Below are 25,432 nucleotides of genomic sequence, written 5' to 3'. Positions count from 1 at the left end.
CGTGAAGTCAATCGAGGTGAAACACTCTTCAAACACGCAGATTGACAGATGTCCGACCCGTCCTTGAAGGCACCATAGGATTGGCTGCAGTGATCGTAAAGAGTGAGGGCGGTTTGAAACCCGGAGCCGGAGTTCCTCCTCCGGCAGCCTTCTCTAGCTTTGGATGAGGCGAAACGAGCGAAGTTGGTGGAAAGCTCCGCGCATCGTCATCATCGGCAGGACACTCGGAGGAGGCGTGCCGGCGAGCTCAACACATTCCCAGGTAAAGTAAACCGAGTTTAAACCAGCGGAGCCGACTGTTTCCAGAGTGCTTTGATGAGCAACTTCATGCAGCCAGTGGGCATCTTAAAGGGGTTTCGTAACGTCAGGCTCATGTGGATCGGCCGGATGGGACGCAGGATCCGTGTTGTGATGGATGAGACGGCGGGCTTTTCTCCCCTTAAGTCTGTAGATCGCACTCTTAACGAAAGATGAAGATAAAGAAATCTGAAACATCAAGCTCAAGCTACAGCGCGTGCATAAAAGATGTCCGGTTACACCCTTCAAAGTAAAAGAGTCCTGACTTTGATCAGTTTAGGGAAGCAAACACACAATTCAACACTAAATGGGAAAGGTAGGTGAATTTAACGCTGTGACGTATGAATAAAAACCTTTCGGTTATACATTTCTAGGAGACAAACATGTCATAGATTGATGGAATTATCATTACAGCTTTGTCGACCAGAAAATGTGGATGAAACTTTTGGCAAAATACAATTTCCGAATTAATAGACTTTGATCAACTCTAGTAATCTATTCAGTTGAGTTGATCACCAATGGACAACGCATTTCATGTGAATTGCAAGAACACAAAATTGAACCTAAAGCTTTCTTTATGTGTTTGGTTCAGTAAGACAAACAAATTCTGTCACAAAAGAAAGTTTTGAAGCAATTGCGTGGAGCACAAATAACCATGTCTTACCTGTTGAGCTATATTTATTTCCAACAATCTTTTATTTTTCGCCTTCGTGGCCATTGCGCTTTTATTTTGAAGGGCGCATTCTCATGTCTTCCGGTGGGACTGTAAGCTTACTGCGTGGTTTCACTCAGATGAAAACACTTGAAACAAAAAGATTGTTTTCTTTTTCTCAAAGTGTATTAAACAGGCAGTACCTCTGGTCACCAAGTCAGTGAAATCTCTTTGCAAAGCTGCAGAGCACTGCTTTTATTTGGGTCACATATCCTGTGTGGTATATCTTGGTGCCCACACAAACCACACCCATGTTTGGCTTGCGTTCATCTGGTCTTACAATCGTCAAACATATGTGTCTGGTGATAAGTTGGACCGGAGACGTTCAGTTTAAAGTCCTCTTGCCAGTTATTTTCGCAGTGAGTCACAGCAGGCACACTTAAGGAAATATGGAAGTCAGGAAGGAACACAGAAGCAGAACCACCCACAATCACACAGGGCTGTTTGGAGTTATTAGTATTAGTATTAGTGTTCGAAGTATCTGTTTTAGTATTGTTGGTAGCCGGAAATAGGAGAAATATGCAGTTGCTGACTTGATTGATGTGAACAGGTGACGTGAGTGGCTGCCGGTTCTTTAACTATAACTACTGTTGCCCAAAGAAACCAGGATATGCTGCCTTTCCTTTTCGTATCTGATTTCAAACTGAATCCTTCCCAGATTCCAACCGTAGGCCGAATAAAACACCCAATCCAATTACAGCATTTTTAGCTTCAAACAAATATAACCTCAGTTATGATATTTGATAGACAAAATGATTCATTGACACTTAATATAGTAAGTTGCTACCAAAATCTCACCTCAGGTCTATATATTGAGTGACAATATTTACAAACTTTTAGACCAGTGTGATGGAGAGGTAATTTATTTCAGTGACAGTTTTATTATTAGCCTGTTTTTTCTACTACACCCTAACCCTGTTTGTTCACTTTTGGTCTTTGGGCATTACAAAGACAACTTTGATTCTTTGAATTCCCGGATGAACACAGTGGAGATCACGTATGTTGCATGAAGGCTAACTGTATGACCTCAGAATTAATACGGTGTGGGAATCTATATCTGAAAAGAATCTGTGTGAGTGGCATAACTGGCAGTCATCTAGGAATCTAAAAATCATAATGACCATTGTAAATTCCACCCTCACCAAATGGCGGCAAAACTGAACTGCTGTTTTGAGTCGTCGTGTTTTTAATCTGGCTTTTTGTATACCTCTGAGTCATCAGATGAACAGCGGGTTTAACACACTTCCGGACTGGCGTCACCCTTCAGCCCTGGAGTCTGCATCCACATTTCTAAACTGTGGTATGATAAGTGATTCATACTGTCAACTCAACAACAACTAACATCACATGGACAGCCTTCTCTGCTGTCTCATAAGTCTGTTTGATTGCCTCAACAACCCATTGGGCTGTTGTTTGTCAGTTCCTGCCCTGTTTCTGCCACTGTAGCTCATGAACAGCTGCTCCAAAAGCTCTGTTTTGCGTCAGTGCATCCAGACTGGATATAATGGACTGGTTCTCCTCTGATGTAAAGGCCCTGTTCATATGGCCGGAGATATATATATATATATATATATATATATATATATAGTTAACCCAGAACAAGATGCTGGGCAACGTGTAGGGCTGTCAAGGAAGAGTGTTCACTCTTTGCTATCAGTAACTGCCAACAGAATAGCAGTCTACACTGACAAATCCACAAAAGACACTATCATTGGCTCAAAGGGAGGATTGTGGGACGAGTAGCAAGTCTCAGGCTTCTACATGTTTCAGCCTTGTTCTGGCACCACGCAGAAACTGTCGGCCACTAATATGTGCTGAGTGCTAGCCATCAACAAGGCCACAGTTTGCAGATACTGCTGCCATGTGAACCTTTAGTGAATGCCAGACCAGCTGAATGCTGCAGTGTGTCCTGCAGAGGGCACAAGGCTGCGACTAAGCTCAAATCCTTGGAGAAAGTACAAGATGTGCTTCAGCTCCTAACAGGTAGTCCAAAGTTCTGGGATGTTGATATCATTGCTAATGTTGATGCCCTCTCGGCCAAGTGTATAAATTTCCTGAACTGAAGACTCCTGCTACAACCCCCCTCCAACCATGTGCTGAGGCATCTGTTGCTACCACCCCTGCCTTTCCAGGACCAAGCTGAGGAATACCATGCAGCATAAAATGGGCAGTCTGTCCACCAGCAGAAATGCTGTCACCTAGACGGACTCTGACCTTGACCTAACTGCGTGAGCTGGCTCCAAATGGAGGTTGTTGAACCACCTTTCCAAAGGGCTCAGATGCTGCAGCCCCAGAAAAAAACCTAATCATATTTTGAAGGAGAATCTTTGTTCCTGTCAGTTATGAAGTGCCTCAGTGTTCATGTCACTCACCTATCTCCATCACACTATACGGCTGCTACATTTCAGATGAAGGTAGGAGGAGCATTGAGAGTGTGTTTCCAGCACATGCCATCCTGGTTGCATTGTCTTGCACTTCATTTGATGTTTACTGGACTTGCAGGTTCAGAAAATAAGCAATGTATTAACAGTAACATTCAAGGCTGTGTTTTCCCTACACGGGGGGGGTGATTCAGCTGAGTGTGGCAGTTAGTTGATCAGCACATTGTCTTAGCTTTATTCAGACATGAATGCCGATCAACATGAAAAAACCCAACAAAACTGCTTCAAATAAGGCTGAATATCAAGCAGCACTAAAAGATTGAAAACACTGAGGTCATGAGAGGCATTTCTCTAACTCTAAATGGATAAACTGTTTCTTCCAAACGTAAATTTAGGCCCCACTGCAAACACAAAAACTGAGGAATGCAAATTGCATCATGTGTTTGCCTTGCTGATTATCCATGTCAAACATGACTGTCCAAGCTTCTGTTTGTCGTCCTTTCACATGGCTGGTGGGGCAGTTTGTGTCATTTGCATTTTCCACTTGTGTGTGTGTGCAGAAACATTAAGTACCAAAGTTGTAACAGCAGCTTGCTGCCAACAAATCAAGATAATCATATTAAGAGGAGGCTGTGTTTGTTTTTGTGTGCATGTCTTTAAAGGAGGACATCCTTGTTTCTAAACCTTATCTGCACCACAACTCTCTGCATTTATTTTTAGATGTAACAAGAAGTATTTCAGTGTCAGTCATATGGTCATCTCTCTCTGTATTGCGGAATACAATCATTGATTTGTGCTGTTGGCCATGTGTTTGAATTATTTTTATTTAATTGCCCCGTCTTTCCAGATTTCTGGATAATTAGTGTTCCGGAAGTGGAGAGATGCCATGTTGCAGTAGAGTATAGCGTGTGATGCTTCAAGAGAAGTCGGGATAACTTGAATTGAACACTGAATTGTGTCTGTTTCAGGGGGATGGTGGTTCCATATAAGGACCAGTCTTTCTCTGCACTGAGGAGGCAGTGCCAACAGAATGGACGTCTGTTTGAAGACCCTCTCTTTCCCACGACGGATCAGTCTCTGTTCTACCAGAGCAACCAGATTGGACGAGTCACCTGGAAAAGGCCTAAGGTGAGAACAATAAAACAGGAAGTAGGACTTCCATTTTTTTTCAACCAAAGAATGGAAAGAAATTTGAGAAAATCACATGATTAGTGATTCATTTTTTTTTTCTTCCAAGAATATTTTATTATTTGAACACTTACTTGGTTTCAATCAAAGCTGGTGATGCAAACTCAGTTTACGACATTAGACAAACAACATTTGATACCGCGAGGTACCTGTAGCATGAAGGAGAAAACAGGTGCTAATATTCACAGCTATAACTGCAAACTGCAAGTTATTGGTTGAACTGATCAAACGATTTATTGTGGAGATGGAATGAACCAAAAAAGTGTGAATTTGGGGAATTCATTCCACCAAATTCACACTTGATTTGTTTTTTTGTTTTTTTTGTCAGTCTGAACTTGTATTGCCTACTTTAGGATGTGTTTGCTCTTTGCAAAAATATTTGAGAAGAATGTTTATAAAACAGAATTTTACCTCGAGACATCTAACTCTCCATATCCTTTTATCGTGTATCATTTCTTCCTGTAGTGATTTACTGAATCAGGGCCACATGGACTATTATATTAGATATGACTCAGAGCAGACATGGAAAATTTTCTGAGCCAATCAACTTTAGCTGGAACAAGATCATTGCGCAATAAAAGAAACAGGCCTTTAACCCTTGCATTGTCTTCACTTTCTGTATGCACCCCGTGTCCTCAGGGTCAGAGGTGACCCACCTTCACTAAACCCCTAAAAAAACATCAGCTTCATTGAATTTTAAGTCTCATATCTATTTTGCATGATGACACAGCCTGTCATTCACCACAAACCTAGTGAATATCTGGGTTTGGCCTTTTTAATCAGTGGACAACATTTGCTTATATTACAGCACACCTGTCATAATAAGTACAGGTTAATTATTATTATTCTTGCGAAATGTACTGCATAGGTGTAAACATTAATTTTGGAGCAGGAGATGAAGAGAAGCGCTACTAAGAAAGTAGCAGAAAGTGCTTTCGAATGGATTTAATTGAAGGTGAACAATACGTTTTTTTCACAGTAATGCTAAAAAAACTACAAACTTTCTCATTTCTTAAACACTTCCCCACCCACCAAGTGTACAAACAACAAGAGATAAGAAGATAAGATAATAAATACAAAACAAAAAAAGTAAAGAACACAAATCAATCTGTTTTATTGCCGACATACTTATCACATTTATAGCACTTAGTGCTTGTTTTGTTGCCCTTCTTTGAGGGGCAGAATTGGCACCGCCTCCTCTCGGGTGTTCCAGCACCCAATATCATCCACCCATTAGTAGTTATTCATTTTATTTTATTCTTATGTTGTTGTATTTTTTTGCAACAGCAATTTGGCTAACAAAAAGTCCAATCTTATCTTAGTAAGCAACTAGAAACAAAACAAAATTTCAAGAACAGTTTGTTTTGTCTGAAATAGTTTTGTCTGTGAGTTTGAGTCATGTGTGGGGTCATTGGAGGGGAGATGCTGCACATGCGCAAGAAAGTTATGGTTTTAGCTGAGTTCAGTCAGTCGCACACCTAATCTCAACTTCTCATTGTGTGTGTGCTTTTGTGTTTTTTTTTGTGGTGTGTAAATGATTGTGTAACTGCTGGGTCAAAAATGACTCCTAGTCATGGAAATATGAACAAATGCAATGTTTTGCTTTTTCTCAATTTTGGGTCACTGGAGGAAAAGTCGTCAATTTTCAAGGTGAAAAGGATGATCTGGGGGTTGTCTGTGCTGTTGAACATGGTCTGGGCTAATTTTTGACCCGAAGACAACACAAGGGTTAATGGAAAGCTATTTAAAATATTGCTGTGCAGGTTTTATAAGACCTTTTGATTGTGAAGAACACCATGAAATTGAAGTTTCATTACCAGAAAATAGGGAGAGTGCTTGAATAGCTCCCTCCAACAGTTGGGCCATATTTGATTATCTTAATCCTGAAATCATTTTGCAGTAAAGCTGTTTATCATGCATTCATTTTGAAGTATTGAAGATCCAACATATGTGACAAAATAATCACCTATATTGCCTTCTGTCTAGTTAAATACTATTAACGCATCCATTAATGATGGGTTTTATTCTGATGGCCTGCATCACCATCGCTATATCATTAGCCCAGTTCTCTCTGCTGTATTTCTGTGATTGAAAGTTTGTTTTCTTTTCATTGTTTATACATCAGCTCATATTTTTACCAACTTTGGGCTGTTTCAGTTCTTTGCTAAACTAATCTCTGACCTGGAGATAGAAATAAAAGTTTTTATTTATTTAAAGTGTGTTTATAGTCTGTCAACTACTTGGCCAAATGCCTCGTGGATTTAATCTGCTACATTTCCCAAAACCTTCTCAGTTGAAATTATGATAAATTCTTGTGTTCTCCAAAGGCAATGTGGTCCCTCAGACTATAGTCCAACCCAAAAATAGTTTATATTATTAATTGTATTGTATAATGCTGTTGTCACACAGCAAGGGGATTGTGATTTTGATTCCGGGCCCTAGGCCTTTTAGTGTGGAGTTAGCATGTTCTCCCCATGCCTGATGACCTGACCAGGGTGATCATGCCGTCGCCTGAGATGCCAGTTGGGATTCGCTCAAGAACCCCTGCAGGCCTGACGAATAAGCTGGTGAAAATGAAATGAAATATTGCATAATATATAAATATAATATTCATTGTTGAGCAATCAGACCCCTATGTATTGGATAGTACAACCTCACTTGCAGCAGAAAGATTCTGGGTGAGATTCTGGAGCCTGGGGCCTCTGCGTGGAGTTTTGCATGTTCTCCTTGTACCTGCGTGGGTTCCCACCAGGTACTCTGCCTTCCTGCCACAGTGCAAAGACATGTATCCTTAGGATGAGTGATGGCTCTAAAAACTGAGGCCCCCTGCTTGTTCACAGAACCCAACTGGTTAGTAAAGGTTCCCTTCTCTCTTTTTTTTTTTTTTTTTCATTTTATTTTTTTAGATTTGATCTTTATAATTGTTTTTATAATTTTTGGGACCAACGGCAGTGTATAAATAGCAATAGTATACGTTTTCTATATCCTCCCTGATATAGCTCACCGTCAACAAAATATCAACATCGAATTAGAGGAGAGCAGTCAGAGTTATGAAAATCATGTGATTCCATAAAACTGCTGAAGTCAAAGCTCTTAACGCTTCATCCATCCATCTATAAATGAATATCTATAAAGCTTTATGGTCACACCAGACAATACTGAAACAATCTTCCCCCCAAATATATATATAAAATAAAAAATGCATAAAAAATATAATAATGATAACCACAATGATAATAATAATAATAATAATAATGATGATGATGATGATGATGATGATGATAATGATAATAATAATAATAATAATAATAATAATAATGAATTCATAAAAAATTACATACACATAAATAAATATTTTCCAAAATGTTGTGAAATATAACCTGCATTGTAATAGCACCGGTTGGTTAGCTTGGCTTAGTACAAAGTCTGAAAACAGGGAAACACCTATCCCTGTCCAAAGGTAACAAAAACCACTTCAAGTTTCACCTACTACAAACATGACTTGTTCATACACGAGCTTCATGTAAGTCATGCATATGTCTGTCTGGTAGCTACACTCACAGTTGGGTATATTGGGTGTGTGCCTCTGGTTTATCGGAGCCCTATTATTTGGCTGCAGCACTGTCCGTCTGCCGCTGTGGTTTGCTTTGTTTTGAAGTGACTTCTACTTGATCTGAGGGCGTATCTGCTCAGTATTGACTGAGTAGTCTGGCTACACCCTGCTTTACATTCATCCGTAGCTGGCAGCTGCCCATTATGAACACATGCTGCTTCTACTTTTTAAATCTTACCAGAGAAACCACAACAGAAATACAGTAAAAGGATTAAAACATTGGACTGGATGATGACTGTTTGATTAAAATCTTAACTGAATACATTGGCCTATTCGCTGTTTCTGTTGGTTTCTGAGAAGGATGAAAAGGATGTTGACTGTAAAATCTCAATTCAGTCAAGTGGCCATTGTCAATAATTCAATTCAGTTTGTCTTTTCTCCCATTTTTTTCTGTTCACTGCATGTTGAACATTTTGTAGCATTAATAAATGTGTTTAACCTGTCTTGGCAAAATCCTGTGGAGTGGAACTCTGAATTTTATCAATCAATCATTTGCCCCTTGAGGTCACATTAGAGCCCGAGCCTCTCAGACTAAATCAAGTTCTTTGGTGATTGCCACTCTAACTTCCCCTCAGCCAAGAGGATAAACTTCCGTGCACTAACATCATCATCACATCAAGAATTTGTCACTCTCGTTTTGTAGGATTTCTTTAGCAGAGAAGTTTAATGCTGATTTTAATCATCTTTATCCTTCTAGGAGTTGAGCAGCAACCCCCACCTGTTTGTGGATGGCATTAGTGCCCATGACCTGCACCAAGGGCAGCTGGGAAACTGCTGGTTTGTAGCTGCCTGCTCCAGCTTAGCCTCCAGGGAATCGTTATGGCAGAAGGTGAGACAAAGAGACTGCATCCATGTTCTGTTTTTCTTTTTGTTGTTGTTGCAGCTGTATGGTTGACTTGTCTTCTTCAAAGCAAACACTATTTTCCCACCTAAGTGTGTGTGTGTGTGAGAGAGAGACAAGGATGTGGGTCAATGTGCATGTAAGTATATACGGGTATGTTTGTTATATCTATAATTATTGTATAAGTAAAGTTCCTTTTTTTTTTTTTTTTTTTTTTTTTTTTACCAATCACACATAAAAATGCACACACAGGCCAAAAGCTGCCTCTGTGTTTCAAAGGGGGTCACAAAAAGCTTTCCTTTTAGAGTAAACTTCTTCAAATTTGATATATTAGTTCATTTAGATTCAGAGGCGAACCAAGTAGATTTGGGATTTGGGTCAAAGGTCAATGTTGGGGTAACCCCAGAATATACTACGGTGACCTCTTAGTGAATGTAATATCTCAGTAACTTTTTGAGGTTTTTCAGTCACATTTGGCACATAGCCTACATTTGTTTGGACTCAAGTTGAAACTAATTACAATCCAGTGGTCAAAGGTCAAAGTCACTTGAACGCAACCTCACAAAAAACTTGGTAATTTATATTCTAATTACAGCACAATTTACCTCAATGATTTCAAAGATAACATTTTATTTTGAAGGTATTCTCCTTAAAGTGCTGCTCGGACCTGGTAATAAAATGTGTCTTCTGTGAATCGACTAGTGGTCAATTTTGTCAGGTCACATCTGTTATTGAAATGCATCTCCAGTGACCAATTGTGATCAGACTAACTTTGTGATTAACTGTGGACATCAGTAGAGCAGGCAGGCCTGCAGAGTAGGCTCTTTCAATGAGACTGGGACACATTTGCATTGGCACTGCTAAAAGAAATTAGATCACCTCAATGTGGTGGTCTGAGTGATCAGATAATGGGTGCTTTCATTCCTGAACTTAGATCTGTCGACCTGTCGACAGCTCACCTGAGTGTTGATGCCAGTGGCTGAATTTGGTTCACAGGAGTTCCCCTAAGTCTGGTCTCACAGCTCCTCTGCAGCTCACAGTTTTCCATCACCTGGAGGGAAACTGACCTCAAAGGAGCAGCCAGTTGTCTTAACACACGTCAGTGGACCAAAAACAAATGGTTATTAGGCCTCTGGTGTGATGAAGCTAACTACAAAAGCAGTATGACAGCAATTATTACATTTTGTAATTCCAAAGTCTCTGGCCAAAGTGAGTTTAATGGTGAACAAAGTTTGACCTCACACGTGGATACATCTTTGCCAAAGTGTAACAGCTTTTCTTAAAGTTGCCCTGATTAGATGTTAGTGTGTATTACCACACATAACATGTAGAGTACATTTCCCACATAAGAGTATGGACTGTGATTGTGCTGCAAAAGCTTTCCTTATTGACTTATCATATTCTCTTCCTCTCTGACTGATCCTGGATCTCTCTCTCTCTCTCTCTCTCTCTCTCTCTCTCTCTCTCTCTCTCTCTCTCTCTCTCTCTCTCTCTCTCTCTCTCTGTCTCTCTCTCGTCCACCCACCTCATACATAATTTTGACTCTCTTCCCATTTCACTGTCTTCATCTTCTGTTGGTATGACACCAGAATGCTAAGTAAAAATCAATGTTTATGATGGTATTCAAATTTTGTGTCAGCTTTCCTCTTGGGTCCAACAATAAAGCCCTTGAAGATCACGGCCTCTGTTTATAAGCCTGACTTGGCCGCCCCCTTCCTTCCTTCCCTTCTGTCCGGTGACAGTAATAATAGTCTGTACCAAAGAGAACACGCAGACAGCTTTCAGTCAATATTTAATAGATGTCACTCCATTGATTGGTTTCGAGTCAGGCTGACAGTCATGCAATGTGAGTATTTCATCAACTATTGACTGCCTGTTGTTTTGCATCTAGCTGTCACTTCTGTGAGCAATGAAAGAATTCAGCAACAAAAAGCAGCAACGGTAAAAGTGGCGTCTCAAAGCAAGTCAAACCTTACACATATCATCACAGTGTGCAGTTCAGCAGTAGAGGCACACTTTAATTACATCATGCGTTCAAATTAGATTTCATTCATTAATTCTAAAACAAACAAAAAAAAACAATAAATCAGTTGATTTCGAATCACCATTCAATATAATTGTTTAAGAACATGTTTAAGGAATCTCAGGTTTATGTAAGAACATATTTTACCGACTAACTTACCGATGATTTATGTGGATGTAATGTGATTGATCTTCGAAGTAGCACCAGAAAACGTTACAAATTCATCTACATTAAGTGGGGTTTTTTTGTTTGGTTTGTTTTTTCTTACTAAATTTGTCTCCTTTGTTTTGTGAAAATATTTTTCTCTACTTGAACTCAAACTATATTTTCAATTGGCTTTTGATGTTACAGCTTTGTTCTTTGTGATTGTGAGGGAGTAATATTTGAGATGAGTTTTTGAGGGTAGTTATGGAATGCTTATAAAGGATAGATGTTTCTGTCTTAGTGTGTTTTTAAAGGTCAAAGGCTGAACAATGCATTGCGATGCTCTAGTAGTAATCTAAAAGGTGTGTACTGGCAAAAAGTGAAGTCAGTTCTCTGGTGTGAACTCCACTGAGCAGCTGAGATTTGCTGCCTCTGCTCCTTCCCTGAAAGCAAACAGGAAATACATGACCTTCCTGACCTTAGCCAGCTCCGCGATCCTTTCACCAAATTCTTGCATGTCTGCTTCCAAGCATTTGAGAGGTGAATCCTCTGGGTCATTGAGGTTGCGCCAAAATGTTCCGATTGGTTCCAGTAGCTGACGGGTCATCAGGTTGGTCAGATCGGGGGTCCAGTGCTGGGAAATACCAGTGATGGTGACACGACCATGGCCAGAGAGGGAGAAGTACCAACGGGAGAAGTTCAGCTCCTGGTTGTGGAAGTCCAGCCGATACACTGCCTCGTGGGGAAGAAGCAGACGCTCCCCGTCCTGGCGCTTCTGGCCTGACCGCTGCAAAGACGACACACGGAGGCGCATCATCTGCAGATGGTTTAAAGTTAGAAAGAAAGAAGAAGTAAAACCCTGTGAGACTGAGACTTTTTCAACATGTCTAACACGTGGTGTGAAATGTCCACTGGCTCCGGATATGAAGCTTTTGTGACCAAGGACACTCTGGTGTAATTTTTTTCAGTGTCATTGTTCATCATTGTTTACAAACAAGCGCACATGAAGTGACAAAGAATGCACTGCAGTATGTAAGCTTCAGATTTGATCTTGGTGTCAGCATCAGCGTTGCAATACGATGCTGCAGTGCCATTCTCACACTTTTGGACAGTGGTCTATCAAAATCACGTCCAAGTAAAATCCATAAATTTTATCAATTAATCAGAATTTACGGTTTAGGGCAATTTATTTATTTATTCATTTATTGATTTTTTTTTTTTTTTTTCTTTTTTGTGAAAGCTGTTTTTCTTCCAACACCTCTGCCCCCTTTTGGGCTTCCGTAGCTCAGAGTTGACTGAACTTTTCATTACCCAATGTGAGTCACACATTCACTGTCACGTTGGAGGACTACAGCTGGCAACTCCACTGTGACAAAAATTCACCTGCGACTCGTGAGGGAAAAAGAGATAAGAAATTTTGACACTTTAAACAAGGGGAAAATCAAAATCAGATAAAATCAAAACTTGTTTTGAATAATTTCTTTTTCATTTTTAATTGTTTGTAAAAAAGGAAATCCGATTAAAACTGTAACTCAAGCTGAGATTTGCTGAGATTTTATTTTGAAGGCATATCGACTTAAGTCAGAAAACTGAAATATAGGCATATCGGACTGCAAGGCGACAACACCAAATAAGCGTTTTTGTGCACTTTTGTGCATTCAGTGAATGATTTTCTGATAGCATAAGCAGCAAATTCCAGAAGTTTTCTTTAACATTATATTAAGCAGAGGTGACCAAACAATCATGTCCGGGGACGTAGAAAGAAAAACAGTACAGGGAGTCTAGTTTCAGATCATTTCAGAAACAGAGGCTATGCCAGCAAAGATCTCTTTTTCATCTTGTTATCTCAAAAAGCTATAATTCACAGCACTAGAAAAATGTAATGGAAATCTGTTATCTATGATCTTTTTGATGTGATATTCAGTTAACTTTCTCCTGATAAGAGCTTATCTTGAGAAAATCATGATTTGTTTTTTCCAGGTGTTATCTTGGTATAAAAACCTTTTATCTTGATGCAAAGCAAGTAGTAAGTAGTAGTAAATAATATTTGAGTATGGCCTCTCTTTTCATCCAAAAATCATAAATCTTCGATTTAAGAATCTGTCTTAATCTTTGATTTAATTTGATTTAAGTCTGTTGTAAAATAATTTCTATCACTATTTAATTTGTCTTCCTATCTACTTACCTGTCATGACACCATCTATTACACTTCATTGGTCACATCTGAGAATGAACTTGCATATAACTTGCAAAAAAAAAAAAATTATAATAATATTGATCTACTGTTTGATTAGTCAAATTATCATTGAAGCTCTAAACCACCCCTCACTCTACTGAAATGGTCCATATTGACATTTGATGACTTTCACAAAAGCACTCGAACGGTAGAATTGTCCTGGGGCTACTAGTCAGTTGGACTCATCACTCTGAGTGATCCAAAAGACAGAGTGTTCCTTGTTTAAACCACAGAGAAAAGTTCAAATATACACAAGTAATTCCTGTACATAGCTGATGATGAGCGCATGCATCTCTAAAACGTAAACTCAGAAGTCACCGTCATGCAGCTGGAAGTGAGACATTGTCATGTCAAAATGAGAATCTAACCTCTGTCAGTGCAGTGTCTTCTTTGAATGGCAGCACCATTGCGTTGGAGGCAGCTGTGGCCTTTTCCATGTCTAAAATGGAGCTTTCAGTCCTGGGCACTGCTTGCCTGTCTGGATGGATGCTTCTGTAGAGTTTCTGATTCCAGTTCCTTTCTCGCCTTTCTCCCTCTTCCTCTCTAAGTCTGTCTTTTTTCAGGCTAATCTCCCCTCCCCTTTTCAACTATTTCCATCACAGTGTAGCAGTGTCTCACTTTTGCCCATGGGGCTGTTTGCTTTGGACACATTGATTGGTGCACCACAGAGGGAAGGGCATATGTTGGGAGATGAGATCAATGTGAAAACAGTATCAGTCTGAATTGGTCTTGTTTTTTGTGTTTTGAGTCCTGCTAAACTTGTTTCAACCATTAAAAGCCTAATAAGTGGCATTTCTCAACTGGACATAAGCACATACTGAGGTGTTTTCTTAATTTCTTTTGGAATATCCCTCTTAGAGGAAGAGGAACTCTAAATGTTACTGAAATCACCAGAATCATAAATGAATATACAGTTTTCTTAAAGGTGTAAAGGCTTATGTGTGATGGTGCTAAGCAACAGAAGACACTGATGACGTACTAGAGGGAACTCTGGGAGTTTCTTGAGGACTTTTGGGATCTTCGCTGGTCTTGGCTCAATGCATTATTTATTTATTTATTTATTTGTTTGTTTGTTTATTTTTGTGGGTGTGCGTGGTCCTCAAAGCTTTGAGACTTAAAATTACATTTTAAGATTAGAATTATGTTGAGGCCAGGGGGAAGGTGTGGGGTTACACATTTATTCATGATGGTAAAGTTTATGTAAGAGGCTATAGAATGTATTGGTGTTCTCACAAAAAGAAGCACAAGTTTGTGTGCTTGTCTTTGCGTCAGTGATGTGTCGTCAAATGGGATCTTGTGGGACCTTGTTAAAAATATTTTAATCCTCATTTACTCATGTTAATTATAGCTGCTGAAGGTTGATGGAGGGGATTATGAAGGGGGTTCAACATGCAGAGGTTGTAGTCATGTCAGTTTTATTGGCAGGGATTGTAATATTTTCAATGAAATTTACTTGTTCTTGTAATTCCAGTAATAGCCTTCGTTCACCTTTTTACACATTAAGAACAGATTGTGAACACATATTGTATCACACTGGTAAAGAAGGCACATGGAGGTTATATATGTACAGAGCCCAATTTTTGTGCCATGCCACTGTCTTGATTAAAATTTTATAAACAATTAAACAAATTTCACTTGAAATGCAAACTGAGCTTTGAGAAGATGATAACCAATTTTGTGTTTTGCGCAGGTAATACCTGACTGGAAGGACCAAGAGTGGGACGATGACAAACCGGAGTCATACGCCGGGATCTTCCACTTCCGGTTCTGGCGCTTTGGTGAGTGGGTGGATGTGGTGATCGATGACCAGCTGCCAACAGTGAATGGGGAGCTGATATACTGCCACTCCAATGACAGCAATGAGTTCTGGAGTGCGCTGGTGGAGAAGGCATACGCCAAGTAAGGACTTATGTGTGTGTTTCTGTTTGTTTGTCTGCCAGTCTCTGTGTTGTGTGTTTGCATCCTTCCTTGCTCAGGTCTAAGAATATAATGTTGATGCTATCATTGTTATTCATGCAATAACTAACTGTCCTATGTGTGATCATGGCCATTGGTTTTACTTCCTGTCATTGTGGCATTGTGAACACCTGCTGTGTACCACTGTACCAGCATGAGACCAGCATTGACGATAAAAAAAATAAAAATAAAAAAAAATCTGTCAAGGTAAAGGGAGATTCCTTGCTCTTGTAGTTGTGTTAATCCAAAATGAACCCAGAATCTAGAATTAATTGTTTTAAGGTGTAGATTGTTATAAGAAAATACATGAATTCACATTTTTTGCTTCTAAAGTTGAAGTTCAAGTGATGTTGTAGCGTGACAATGACCCCAAACATTGAGATTAAGGCACATAACGCATTACAGTTTCAGTATTTCTTAAATGGGAAGGTTGCATTTCAAGAGAGAATCAGTCTCTTTGTAAACATTAATAGTTCGCTTCTGTGTGCTGTCTAGAATGTGCGGATGCTATGAGGCGTTGGATGGGGGCAACACGGCCGATGCGTTGGTGGATTTCACAGGAGGTGTGTCAGAGCCAATGGATTTGGTGGAGGGCGGATTCAAAGATGATGAAGAAAAACGCAACGAGCTGTTTGAGAGAGTGCTGAAAGTCCACAACAGAGGAGGTCTCATCAGCTGCTCAATCCGGGTGAGGAGAAATCAAAGACCAAACCAGACACCTGCTGAGTGACCACCTGAATTCATCTAATGCCATTTTCAGACAGACTAATATGGAGCTACTGTGTTCCAGGCAACAAGTGCAGCAGACATGGAAGCCAGGTTAGCATGCGGCCTGGTCAAAGGCCATGCTTACGCGGTGACAGATGTCCGCAGAGTGAGGCTGGGCCACGGTCTGTTGGCCTACTTCAGGTCAGACAAACTGACCATGATCCGCATGAGGAACCCCTGGGGCCAGAGAGAATGGAATGGGGCCTGGAGCGACAGGTGATGAAAAGGAGGTGTAAAATGACAATTAGACCAGTTTATTGTCTCTCACGTCCCTGAACACAGCATGTGTGGGAGAATTTCTTCACATTTGGCACAAATTTCCACTTGGTCCATAACTACACTTATTATGTTAGATTGCACTCAATACCTTTTGAGATAACCTTTCAGTGTCTTCACTGCATATGCTATGTGTATGTGTCTTTGTCTATTAGTTTTCATAGATAATTTGACTGGTGGAGACATTGAGGCATTTTTAGTTCCAGGCTATTGGACTAAAATCTCCCCAGTGTGGAAATATCCAACATTTTTATGTTATTTTGTTTTTCTTTTGTGCAAATGTCTATATTTTATCTACTTGATAAAAAAATCTCAAAGGGTCTTTCATTGCACTTATAAATATGGAATTTTAAGCAATATTGGTTGTCTGTTTGCAGCTCTGAAGAGTGGCAGAGGGTGAGCAAAAGCGAGAGGGAGAAGATTGGTGTCACTGTGCAGGATGACGGTGAATTCTGGTGAGTTTAAGGGCAATGCTGCCCTCTGTTGGCAGATACACGGTACCTATCTGTCCTGTTCCCAACCACTTCCCCACCTCACTTAAGATAAACACAGTTATAAGCTCCATGCAGAAAAGATTAAACCATCAATAAGGGCAGCATGGCAGCATAGTAGTCAGCGCTGTTGCCCCGCAATAAGAAGGTTGCAGGTTCCCGGCCTGGGGCCTTCCTGTGTGGAGTTTGCATGTTCCAATCATCCAAAGACATCATGTTTGAGTTAATTGGTGACTCTAAATTTTCCGTAGGTCTGAGTGTGAGTGGTTGTTGGTCTCTGTCTGTCTCTGTGTGTGGAACCTGTGATGGACTGGTGACCTGTCCACGCTGACTCCACCCCTCGTCCAGTGTGAGTTGGGATTGGCTCCAGCACCCCTGTGACCCAGAAATAGATAAGAGGAAGAAGATGAATGAATGAATGAATGAATAAACCATCAAGTACTCATAGGATGGAGCCAAAGAGATGAGTCCTTGCAATGAATATTAAAAAAATGTGGAAATAATTGCCATAATTACTTGAAATTAATATTAGGGAAAGTTGAGCCATTAATTCAAATAATTAAATAGAATGAGGAATTTCGCAAGCTGTCAGTATAACAGAGTGATAGCTTCTCTTTCAGCATTTCATGATACAACTATGAATTCATGATAGTATCTATGATATGCAACTTCCCAACACCCGCAGCACTCATGCAGCCACACAGAGCGTGCATTTTGCATACTACCCTTGTGACACAATGCAAATGTGACACAAATGTGTCTCATCACTCCAAAGTATCACTCCAAAGAGTCCCAAAAGCCTTCACATTTGTCAACATGGAGTGTGGTAAACGTTAAACAGGATTTTTTGTGCATGAGCGTTAGTAGTGGCTTTCTATGTGGATGACACCCACACATGCCACCCCTCTGCAGCGTATGCGGTGACTGTGTAACTGGAAATACTCACCCAGTGAGACTTTGTAATGCTTAAGCTAACTGTGATATCCTTGCACTCAGTTTTTTTTCAACTCTTGTTATTACAAAACACTAATGTCAAGTTGTTTACTTCTGTGGATGGTCTGTACCTCTCAGGAAGCTTGACGCAAGTCCATCCCTTTTGAATTTTATTGATCAGTTTTGCTGCTGTGTTCCAACTTATTAGCAATGCTTTACTCATTTTATTGCAACCCTGACCTTTTTTGTGTGATGCTGTTTTTGTGACCATTTAATGGTAGTGGAGTTTCTCTCTTAAATACCACCCTTAGTTGGCAGTTGTCTTTCAGCCACCTGTGTGATGATCGATAAGACTCATCTGATGTGAATCCCTGTTTTATTGGATTGTCTTCCTAAGAGATTCATTGGGCTGTACTAGCTTTTGCACCATGATCTTAGATCATTTTCTGAGAAAAGTTCCTTCTTAGTATGGTCTTTAAAGCGAATTTAAAGCCCACAAACCAGATTTCTTATGGAAAGTAGTCATTCTAAAGAGAGTTTACTGTTGCCGTGTACTGATTTATGATGAGTACTGTAGTTAATTTCAAGCAAATGAACTACAATTATTACTGTAGTTTCTTTGAAAGTGCAGTAAGCATTGGGGTTGTTTTGCAACAGAGAGAGCATCTCCATCCCTTCAGTCTGCGTTGAATTTGCTGTGGTGGCGGGGTGCAGTTGAATGAAGTTTAGAATATCTTACTAATTTGACACTTTCTGTTTTCATTTTCCTTGTTGTATCTTTCTCTTGGCATAAATATCTGATTGTAACGGAAAAACAGCTTACGTTATCAACAAGCCAAAAACTCATCGACCTTTTTTCTCTCCCTTTCTGCAGGATGACGTTTGATGATTTCATCGCCAACTTTACGGACCTCATCCTATGTCGTCTCATTAACACATCCTACCTGAGTTTACATAAGACTTGGGAGGAAGCCGTGATGCAGGGCTCATGGTCCCGCCATGACGACCCCCTTCTCAACCGAGCGGGGGGCTGCGTCAACAACAAGCACTCCTTCGTTCAGAACCCGCAGGCATTATTCCTTCATCGTTTCTCAGACTGCATGCCAGACAAAACTAATAGTAGCAACTGCTTTCTGGAATTAAAACCTCCAATATGTGTATTTCTTTTCTCTGTTGTAGTATGTGTTTGATGTGAAGAAGCCGGAAGATGAGTTCCTGATCTGTCTGCAGCAGAGAGACCGCCGAGCCACACTAAGTGAGGGCCGAGGAGAAAACCTGGCGATTGGCTTTGACATCCATAGAGTGAGTTGACAGTGTGTGTTTTCTAAACAATCATAGATTGCATTACAATGCTCATGTTCATTTTTTGTTATCTGTTTCTTATAGACTGGATGATGAATGCACACTACACAACACGATTGTGTTATGTGATGCAGTATTAAAATTTGTTGCATCTGTTGTTCAGTATATAGTATATATACACTATACTTTATAGTTTTAACTGGTATTAGCTTGTATAATAGTTAGTCATTAATATAATTATCAAGCTCCTAACTCTGGAGACACACTGGTGCTTGGCCACTCTGAAACAATTTCATTTTGGCCTGTAGCTATGCATGTGATCTGCTGTTTTGTTTTTTGTTTTTTTAACATGTGACCAACACCTCTTGCAGCAGAAATAAGAAAGAATGTATCGACAGTCATTTTGACATCACACCAGCAGTATACATTTGAGCAGATCCATTAAGTTCCCGGTAAATGAGGTCTTCATTGAGACAAAGAATCGGAAACAATGGGTGAGGGAATTAAGAGCCTGAGTCACACAGAAGGAATCCAGGAAGGAACTGGGGGAATCTCTTTGGCTGGAAGCAGCTGCAGTGCTGTCGAACAATGAAACAGTGTCTGCAGATGATCTGACTGAGAGCAGATAAAGAACCAGGATCTATATACCGTGGTTAATGAGGCTGATAAGAGACAAGTCAGCATTCCTGGAACACACCACCCAGCTGAGAAGCACGCGCACACACACACACACACACACCTGTTACATGGACATGAGAGGTGGCAAAAGAAACAGACAACACTTACTGGGCCAACTGAAGTGAGGGTGGGCGGCTAACACACAGTGATCAATTGTAAGACAAAGGACGATCAATAAATCAAGTGACTTCCTCCTGCGCACAGCCAAGGTTAACAGTTTCAAAGTGACATGACTGTACTAAAAGAATGAATTACCAGGCAGACATAGGGAGGATGTAGATGCATTACTACATAACACTGTGAGAACACAAACACTAAACCAAATATTATTGTTGTTATTTTGTAATTGGAAAATAGATGTGAATTTTCAGATATGTGTGCTGTTTTCTGTCTGATAAAAATGTTCTGTTTTTGTTCTGCAGTGCAAAAGTTCAAGTTTGTTCTGAAGAGTTTGTTGAATATGGAATGAAAACTCTCTCTGGGTGCAGGTGGAGTTAAACAGGACTTACCGCATGCATGCCACCCAGCAGAAGGTTGGTGGGAGCATCTACATCAACTCAAGGTCCGTGTTCTTACGCATTGTGCTGGCAGAGGGGCGTTATGTCATCTTACCCACAACATTTGACCCCGGTCTGGATGGAAACTTCCTGCTCCGCATCTTCTCTGACGTGTCGTCAGGCTGCAGGTAGAGATTTTGTTTTCCCTGTATTTGTTATGGAGCAGAATTATTGTAGACATTAACAAATGATATTGCTAGCCAGTGTCATTTGCCCCACCCCCCAGAGCTTAAAAAAAAAAAAAACAAAACAGACAAAAAAACCCAGAACAACTCTTATCTCTCATTACCCAAAGCTCATGGTCACATTTAAGGGTTGAAACAAAGATTGGCTGGTAAATTTAGAGCTTCATAGTTTTGGAGGTTTTTGTGTGTCCCTGGGAACTGTGTTATTGATAAGCTCATTCTTGAAACGCCATTTAAGAGCCAGCACACAAGCTGGAGCATTTTGCCCAGAAAAAGGGAACAATGTCCCTCTTCTTTAGCATCACATGGGAAGGAAGCTGACCAGTGAACGTCACCAAAAAGGCTACATGGAGTCACCATGCTGTGGACCCAGGATGGGTGCGGGGATCAGCTGCATTGCAGACTGGACAGCAGATGAAGGCGGGCTATAATCCTCAGTATTGTAGACTAGTTGTGGGGACATGGAATGTCAAGTGTAGTGAACAGAAAAAAACCTAAATCAAACTGTCCTCACACCGAGGCATCGCAGCAGCCACAGATCGTGGGGGCTTCCTACACCTTACTCTTTTGCTGGGCTGTTTTATTGATGGTATAGAGTACTGTAATTTCTTCCCAAACACTTCAGTTGTAGTTTTATCACACCTCAAAACATTTTCCGGCTGGCTGAGCAAGGGTGAGTTGCTGCCCCCAAGTGGAGAAGTTCAAACCTGAAGCTTCAGTCATGAACTTTGGGTCGCGACTTAAATAAGGTTGTGAATACAAGCAGCTAAAATGGGCTCCTGTTGTAAGGACGCTAGGCTCAGCCTCAGGGATAGAATGAGTGGCTTGGATGTCAGGAAGGAGCTCAGAGTAGAGTCCTTCCTAGGAGTAAAACCACAGCACTAGAACAAGTACAAGTGTCCCTTTATCAGACTGTCTCTGTCTCCTGTATCCTGTAGGGAGTTGATTCTAGATGAGCCTCCACATACCTGCTGGTCCGGGTTGTGTGGTTATCCCAGTCTGGTCACGCAGGTCCACATCCTGAGGGCTGATGGCCTCGCAGGTCAAGACTCAAATGGAGGTAGAGCGAACTTTTTGCCATCACACACACATCATAAAGAAATATAATAATAGTAATAATAATAGATTATAATTATTTACTATTATTATCATTGTTACTGAAACATAGATGGATTCAATTCATATTGACTAATAACCTGTATTACTGCTGGAAAGGCAGTGTCATTCATTTTAAGTGTTTAACTTATTCTTGTATTGGTTTGTTTGTGTGATTGTGTCTCCAGTGTCAGATCCCTATGTGATGATTCGGTGCGAAGGAGAGAAGGTTTACTCCCCGGTGCAGAAAAACACATGCAGCCCTGTCTTCGACACCAAGGCCCTCTTCTACAGGAAGAAATCCAGGCAGCCAATCAGCATTGAGGTTTGTGTGTGTTGGCAGACAGTGAGGCTGACTGAATAATGACTTGTATACGTGTCGATACGGGATTCTCATTACATTGATCAGTGAATTCCTCTCTGGTCATGTTTCTCAGATCTACAACCATAATGCGTTGAAAGACTCCTTCATGGGTCAAGTCACGTTGACAGCTGAGCAAGGAGAGTTCCAGAAGACCCTCCACCTGAGAGACAAAGGCAACCGCCAAAACAACGACCTCCCTGGTACCCTCACTGTCACTGTGGTGACCAGCTCAATACTAACCAGCATCTAAGACGGCCTTTAAAACCAGTCAGCCATGGCACATTAAGCTGTGCCGGGGTTTACCAAATTCCTGCTTCTACCGCAAAAGCTTTGCCTGTCAGGAGAATTGTTCAGCTAGAACAAAGAAGGTCTTTGGAGATGAGCACAGGAAGGAATGACAAATACAAATACACAAACCTAATTCTTTTATTTACGCTTGTGCCAATCAATGTGTTAACAAAATGTTTCATAAAATTCTCTTGTGTGTATCTGAACATACCCAAAATATGATATTACTCCATATTCTTAGACAATTTATAAATACTGTTTACAGCTCTTTAGCCTCTTTAATAAGATTTATACTGATGAATATATCTTGTGGTATTTTAGCTTTTGTTCTCTTTTCTTTTAATCTACTATTTATTGCTAATAAGGAATTGTGGCATTAGCTTGTAAATATAAACAGCAAGTAGGTACGCTAAACTAAACTGAATACGTTTCTTGTATGGTAGAAAAATAGTGATTAAGCTTTCTAATAAATTTTGGAGACCTCCATTTATAAATGGACAGCACTTACTTAGTGTTGTATGTACTTTTATTTTTTAAATACACAACCAAAAACGTATTTTTAACTTAATGCACACTCTTGGAATGGCCATCAGAAGCAATTTGGCACTCAGTATCTGGCTCAAGGACACTTCAGCATACAGATTGGATGAGCTGGGAGTTAATAGAAATGGGGTGGTGGAACCGATTGCTGAGAAGTTTTGGTTTACAGAGAATTGGATTCAAACATCAGAAACAATTCCAGAGTCTAAGGAGAGCTGGAGGAGTCTAAAACATCACTCAACTGATTAGAAAAGTATGTCAATGCCCTTCTCCATATCTGGTCTCTCACTCACGCTTACTCTGCATAGTATTACTCGCGCATCATAGAAGAAAACAAAAAAACCACAATGCTAATAACTGAATGCACTGTATAAATAGCCTATATCAGCCCTACTAGCTTTCATCAATGATTTTCAGACTGTTGATGAACATGTTTTACATTTTCTATTAAGATATCTAACATACTGTTTATATTTCATTATCTTTTAAAGGACATTGATCAAAATCATTGATTTTCATTTCTATTAGCTAGGACAGCTTGAAGAGTTACAGGAGAGGGGAGAGTGAGAGCAGGGAATAACATGTGGCAAATGACACTGGTTGGAATCAAACCTGTATCACAGATGAAGATTTTGTAGCCTCCTGTTTATTGGATGTGCAATGTACCCACTATGCCACCAGAGCCATCTTGACTCAAGGCTGAAAATATATGTTCCGTGTGTTCCCTCTCCATTTAAATGTTTTGCACCTTTGCATGGCCATACCCATCATCTTAATTATGATCAATTATCAATTATTATTTTCTGTAAATATTCTTATGCTTTACTCAGTTTGTATTTTTCGATGTCTTAATTTGTGTGCCTTTTCTATCTTGTTCTTTGCCAAAGTCTGAGTTTGTTGATGACTTCTTACAATAAACATAACTCTGACACTTTGATGGAATTCTCTCGTCTCCTACAGGTCCTCATTTTCCGAAGGTGTGTAAACCAACCACCATAAATTGGTAAGTGATCTGTATAGGGATAAGGAGTATACCACTATCCATCTACATTATCTGTATCCGTATTCGTACTCGGAAGGGGCGGGATTTCAACAGGAAGGCGTGGTTGGGTTATAAAAAGCAATTTTAAAATGATGATGTAGTAGCGTCGATGTAGCCTAACTTTTTTTTTTTTTTAATCTGTATTAGGTTAAATTATGATCTTGTAAATATTAGTAGTCGTGGTAGTAGTAATAGTTGTAAATATTGATGTATGTCACCTCCGTCCGTTCAGTGGGATCATTTCTCCATGAAAACGGAGGCAAACATAAGAGACAATGAGAAAGACCCACAGATGTGAGTTTTTCACTGTACCGTTTTTTCTCCGGTACAGTTAGCCTGTTAAAATACTCATCTGACATGTTGAAATAATATTGTAAGCTAACTACTGGACAGTGAATAGAAAATAAAAATATAATATAAGAAGACCAAATACGAGAATAGGTATCACAGTGCAGTGCAAGATTATCAAAAGCCTTGAACAAAATGCAGTGCTAAACAGAAACGTTTTTTAGCCGTGAGCTGGGTACGTTTTAATTGCGCGACAGCGATGACACAACCAACGGCGCCAAAAAGTAGTGTCCGAAAGTGATTGTTCATTTTGTGAATGAGTTCACTGTATAGTCCACTACATTCATCTCCCTACATAGGGAGTAGGGAGTGAGGGGGTGGTTTCGGACACATGGACTAAGTAGCGACACATGGACATACGGTATAACAGCAGTTTCCGATAAGGAATGCATTGTCATCTTTTTGGCAATAAATTCAGTCGATTAATATCAGAAGCTGTAATCTCTTGATCCAATGGATCTCCCGGCTCTAAACTTCAGAAAAACTTCAGAAAAATACAACAGAACAACAACCGAGTTAAAGATACTGTTCGCTACGCTACTATTTCCCAGGTAAATGCAATGTCTAACGATTAGCTGTAAGAAACATAGATAGAAGAATAGGTTAAACACTGAGACATTGACATGTATAGTAAATCTGGAAATGGTGGGAGAGAATATGTTGTAGCTATTTATAAATGTGGCGCTATAGCTAGGCCAAATAGCAATTGATGATATGATTAGTATTCGTGGAAAGATTACTAGAAAGCAGAAATCTTCATCTTCAAAATAAGACCTGTGCTCCCATACACAGCATAACGACAGGTTGTACACAAAACTGAACACAGACCTGAATTAATCTCCCTGAGTCATGGTGGCCCATTACTTACTCGCATAGCATGAAGAGCATGAAACCTACAGACACATGGATGATAATGCTTGAAGTCAAAGTGACAACACCCTCCACTCACTATACGGCCCTAAGGCCATTGCAGCTGCAACAACATACAAGGAGGGGCTGCAGCGGTTCACTGATGGTACCTCGGCTGGTCAGCAGCTCCCAGCTACATGTTGCACGTATCCCTTATTTGTTGGAAAGCCAGAATTCAGCAGCACAGACTCCTGCTCTTAAATGGGTTTATTTCCCTGTTGCTGTACGCGGGCTCATAGAGGATGCTGGGCTGTAGCAGGAAATG

At 40.2% G+C, this 25,432-nt stretch overlaps 2 protein-coding genes across 2 annotated transcripts; one reads left to right on the top strand and one right to left on the bottom strand.

The window, feature by feature from the left end:
- The first annotated feature begins 91 nt into the window (after positions 1-91).
- capn5a (calpain 5a) lies at positions 92-23,805 on the top strand. The gene is made up of 13 exons (XM_029516752.1): positions 92-262; positions 4,359-4,518; positions 8,889-9,020; positions 15,126-15,334; positions 15,887-16,079; positions 16,182-16,375; positions 16,813-16,890; positions 18,734-18,929; positions 19,039-19,161; positions 20,328-20,524; positions 21,520-21,641; positions 21,865-22,001; positions 22,114-23,805. Exons 2-13 carry the CDS (start codon positions 4,363-4,365, stop codon positions 22,288-22,290), a joined length of 1,914 nt encoding a protein of 637 aa, XP_029372612.1. The 5' UTR covers positions 92-262; positions 4,359-4,362; the 3' UTR covers positions 22,291-23,805.
- Positions 11,208-13,954, bottom strand: ompa (olfactory marker protein a). Its single transcript, XM_029516753.1, has 2 exons — positions 13,804-13,954; positions 11,208-12,016 (listed from the first exon to the last, which is right to left on the bottom strand). Exons 1-2 carry the CDS (start codon positions 13,870-13,872, stop codon positions 11,585-11,587), a joined length of 501 nt encoding a protein of 166 aa, XP_029372613.1. The 5' UTR covers positions 13,873-13,954; the 3' UTR covers positions 11,208-11,584.
- Positions 23,806-25,432: the final 1,627 nt, after the last annotated feature.

Source organism: Echeneis naucrates, chromosome 13 (genome assembly GCF_900963305.1).
Source record: "Echeneis naucrates chromosome 13, fEcheNa1.1, whole genome shotgun sequence".
Lineage (NCBI taxonomy): Eukaryota > Metazoa > Chordata > Actinopteri > Carangiformes > Echeneidae > Echeneis > Echeneis naucrates.
The sequence above is the reverse complement of the archived record's forward strand: the minus strand, read 5'-3'. Positions and strand labels throughout refer to the sequence as shown.